The sequence below is a fragment of the Mercenaria mercenaria genome, chromosome 12 (assembly GCF_021730395.1).
Source record: "Mercenaria mercenaria strain notata chromosome 12, MADL_Memer_1, whole genome shotgun sequence".
NCBI classification, from domain to species: Eukaryota; Metazoa; Mollusca; class Bivalvia; order Venerida; family Veneridae; genus Mercenaria; species Mercenaria mercenaria.
The window spans coordinates 11,286,663-11,291,556 of NC_069372.1; the positions used below are offsets into that span (position 1 = coordinate 11,286,663).

Below are 4,894 nucleotides of genomic sequence, written 5' to 3' on the forward strand. Positions count from 1 at the left end.
GGCCTTAACATTACGTCTGTCATCACTGTGCTTTTAGCTATATCAAAATAATCGCTTGTCTCTAAGGACTTATCCATAAAAAGCTGGCATGTCCTTGACATTCACAGCACAGTCGTCACCAGAGAGGAAGTTTTTGAAACTGAAACCTTTCAGCAGTGTATTTATATACGTATTTTAATATTTGTACAAAAATACATAGACAAGGTTTACACATAGAACAAGGACAAAACAAACAAACAAACGAATGAACACAGTAGGCTTCGCCTTTGAACGGTCAATGGCAAAATACCGCAGAGGCGTCGTTTAAAACGTTAAATATTGCTCCAGACCTCACTCATACCCTAAAATTATATGAAAATGTACATACAGTACTTAAAAGTCCTAACACATGGAACGCAATCTGACTAAAGTACATCTCCAATTAACCCTACGCTTCGTTTAGAAGAGCAGGTACTTTAAGACAGATTGACATGATAAACCATAATACATGCAACGCAAAGTCTCAAAAAGGAGCGGGCGGTGGACAAAAAATAAAAAATATTTTTATATCAATTTCTTGAAAATAGGACCGCTGCATTTGACAAATATAACATCATTTTGTTGTGGTCCTACTAGTATCGTGCGAGGACGAGCTATTGGTGATTTGGTTACTTCTAGAAATACCTGCGGAACCTAGAGGGGCTGCAGCGTCATCGAAAGTGTCTGCGGTACTTTTCAAAAATTAGCATATCTTTCAAATTCTGAATTAACTGGACACATTTTATGTTTTGACAGTTGATAGATCGAATGTCATCTATGGATATAATTTACGACAGCAGTGACGTTTTGTGGCAGCGGGAAGAAATGAGTCCAAATAGTCGCTGATGTGGAAAACTTCACGTTTTCTATCAAACTTAACTACACCCCGCCACATTCCCCGATTTTTATTTTTTGATAATTATTGAAGCCTTACTGCATCCATTCGATGTAAGACTACAATATAAAACTTTATCTTAAAGTAACATGTAATATACATTTATATACATACACTTGACATTGTTTCATGTGTTGTTTACATATAAGCATAAAGTATGAAATTATCAATATTATCACAAGCACATATATTTTATACCGAAATAAAAACTACAAAAAGCTTGTACATATCGCATCATTTTCATAAACATTCGAATTTTTTTTTTTTAATTTTTCAGTTATCAAATGTTTTTCAGTGAATTAAAGCATTTGAAGACATCAACAATTTTCTAAATAAAAAAGGGGAAGAATGATGATAAAATAAAAGGATGAGTTATGGAAATTAACATGATAACGATAAATGTGAAATGCTATTTTCTGCACTATTTTAAGGTGAAAAGGGGGATAATTATGTCAAAATGACAGAGTCCTTGGACCTTGTATGTGAACTTGGCATAAAATTCTTTTAAAAGATTTAAACTGATAGCGGTATGGGTTCCCTAGATTAGGCGAACGGGACGGTTCAAAGTGAAAATATAGGTTTTATAGAAGGGAGCTACTTTTTAAAGACATTTTTAAATGAAAAGGTGAATAATTTTGTCAAAATAAATGTCATATTTGTGCATATTAACCTGCCTTAAAACGTGTTTAGAAGTTCAATGCAAATACAACACTTTACTAGAAATCTACAATCTCGTTTCATTTTCTGTAAAAATAAAGTTATGAAACTTGATATGTTCACTAATATTATAATGTTAAAGGTACATTTGAGCCACGGCCATGAGAAAACCAACATAGTGGGTTTGCGACCGGCATGGATCCAGACCAGCCTGCGCATCCGCGCAGTCTGGCCAGGATCCATGCTGTTCGCTTTCAAAGCCTTTTGCAATTAGAGAAACCGTTAGTGAACAGCATGGATACTGACCAGACTACGCGGATACGCAGGCTGGTCTGGATCCTTGCTGGTCACAAAACCACTATGTTGGTTTTCTCATGGCGCGGCTCATTTGTATAATGTATAACAACTTCTTGGTAGAGATATTCCATATTCACTCAAAACAGTCACATATCCTCTGTATCTCACTAAGCAGATACATGACACAAACAAATGCATATAAAATAACTAACTTCCACAACTCGACTTCTACTTTTCACATTTTTTGCGAAAATTTATGTCTCCTTCTCACAAATGATTCTATTCTGTCCATCGTTGCAGTCGACATCAACCCACTGTAAGTTCGATGCAATCCAAAGCGCCATGCAGTTTTCACCCACGTTACCATTGGGTTCGTTATCTTCCCAGTCTGTAAAGGTTGTTTCATTTATAGTACCGTACGCCACCCATGTACCCTCCGTGTCCACGTCTGTATACGCGGTAAAAAAACCTTTCACATTTCCTGAAAAAAAGTGGTTATATCTGATATAAAAACTAGTTTTCTGGCTTCTAGTAAAATATGCGTTTCCTTACTGTTTTGACATTTTTTTTCTAATTATGATACACAATGCCACAGAGGTTGCAGAAGGAATATTCAAAAAATTGTAGATAACTATTTTCATTCATAGTGAAAATTTTAGTTTTCATAAGAAAAAAAAATCAGTTTATAATTGCGGTCTTCGAAACCTTCACACTTTTTAAACATGAACATGAGCAATGAACAATTTGTTCAGAGTGATTAAAAATACCAAGTAAAAAGATTTTGGGGAGTTAGTTCATACTTATATCACATTTCTATTGACTTTTCTACTTTTTTATTAAAATTTTATTCATACGACGTACTCGTACACGTGTGTTCTTTAGAATTATTTCCTATAAAATATTTTCTAGATCAAATTACATTATCTCATTAACCTTCAGTTTTTAGTCAACGCTGCTAACTAATGAAAATGTTGTCTGATGTCCTTAAATCTTTAGCGTTAATCTAGAGTCATGTATTTTGAAATACCTGGAAATGTTAAAGTGTTGATCTTTGATTTCAGATTCTTGTTTTCATCTTCGTCGTTTATGATGACAGCGTGAGCATTCTGTGACATGCATATTTCCTGGAAAGGTCAGGTAAAACAGTTTACACCAACACGTTTAAACTCCCATGTCTGACTGAACAATGGAAAAATCTGCAAAAACGTATTAGATTAGTACAACCTTTAGCGATACATGAAGTCTTAATTTATAATTTCTCATAAATGCGTTTTGAACCAAATGAAGGAATTTTATCAAAACTAAAACTGTCACAAATTTTGTCGTCCTATCAATGAATTACAAAGATTCCGTTCGAAAATATCTTACTCACAAAACAACCACTGTACACTCCGGGACAGTTCTGATAAGATCCAAAACATCTATGCATATAGGATGGTAAAACTACTTAATGTTTATGATTATTGTTATGAAAGAAAGTACATATATTTATTTTCCTGTAAAGACATGTGTTTCACCTTCTAAAATCAAAAGAGCATTGATGTATGTTTGTCTTCTATGAAATGTAATGGAGTTATGCTACATAAAATGCAAGTTTTTTAAAGAGAAATTTGTTCCTAATATAAAGAATCACTTTATGATTTTTTTAATTATTAAGTTAAAGTCAATGTTGAAATTAACGTTAGTTGAATTTAATGATCCACTTTGAATACCTCAATAGGGAAAACGAGGGTACTACTCATTGAGCTACTATGTAAAAAAAATACATTTTCACAAAATTACATGCTCACTTCTGATTCAAACTCATGACGAGAAAAAAAATCAAGTTTACCTGGAAGGAAGGAACTTAACCTGAAACACCAATATTATCCTGGACAATACATTCTAGTCAATATAGTGTCTCGACGGTAAGGAGATAAATGGACAGAGAAACCGAAATAAAATGTTAATTTACTGAAATCATGTAGCCAGTAAATTATACACACACGCACACGCACTCTTCCGAACGCACGCACCCACATGTGCTTACTATCGTTATGGTTTCGAAGCTGAAGTAAAACTTACAACACCCTTCTCAAAATTCGTGTCCTCGACGGATATGAAGTAACAAGAGTCTTTGATCCGGAACCAGCCATCAGGGCAATCTGTAATGAATTAAGCAGTAACAAATATTACTTTTACATGTTTTACACGTAGCAATGATGGTAAACAAGCCCTACGTTAGACAAAAAATTACACATAATATGTTCAGATCTCAGCTTAAATTATAAGAGATATAAAATATTTTCTAAAACTATTTACAATATAGTGTATAGGATATTTGTTAGCTTATGTGTCGACGTCAGATGAACAATGTCATGGGTGCATTTTTGGTCTTAAGGAAAACTTTAAAATCTTTTGTTCACGAGTAAAATATATTATCTTACAAATAAAACAATGTTTAAATTTGATGTAATGTCAGTTGTTATTATAACGTTGCTCGATTTGAATGCTAGTTAAACAAAAAGGAAGGCCAAGATCTGTATATTTTGCGATAGTGGGAACAGTAGAAGCATGCTGCGTCATTACGAGCCAAACTGGTGCATGGTTCGTTCATGCGCTGCATACATGAAACCAGCATGTTTTTATCAAACAGTCATGTCCATGTAACGCTAACGCCCTCGTGGTTCTACTCCTACGTATCAGAACTCTAAACCGTGATAAATCAGGCGACAAAACCACACAAATGCCTTGATAAATAAACTTCAACCGTTTTTGCCCACGAAAAGTAACACAAGACAGCATTACCCAAAGCAGGCACAACGCCATTATGTCTATATTTTTATGTTTATATTAACAAGAGTATATTCAAATTTATATTCCAGATAGTTAATGCTTCAACGTTCTTGGGCATTGAACAATATTCTAAATATATTTTCAGTGTGAAATTGAAATAGATATTGCATGGTATTATTTTTTTGTAACACAGAATCAGCTGCAAAACACATAGAATGAGTCGAAGTATTTATTTAGAGATGTACGTACTGA

The 4,894-nt window shown here is 33.9% G+C and overlaps 1 protein-coding gene across 1 annotated transcript; it reads right to left on the minus strand.

Moving 5' to 3' along the window:
- Positions 1 to 2,121: 2,121 nt before the first annotated feature.
- Positions 2,122 to 4,675, minus strand: LOC128547170 (perlucin-like protein). The gene is made up of 4 exons (XM_053518941.1): positions 4,655 to 4,675; positions 3,932 to 4,011; positions 3,699 to 3,718; positions 2,122 to 2,348 (listed from the first exon to the last, which is right to left on the minus strand). The coding sequence occupies exons 1-4, from the start codon at positions 4,673 to 4,675 to the stop codon at positions 2,122 to 2,124; spliced, it is 348 nt and encodes a 115-aa protein (XP_053374916.1).
- Between the last annotated feature and the right edge of the window lie 219 nt (positions 4,676 to 4,894).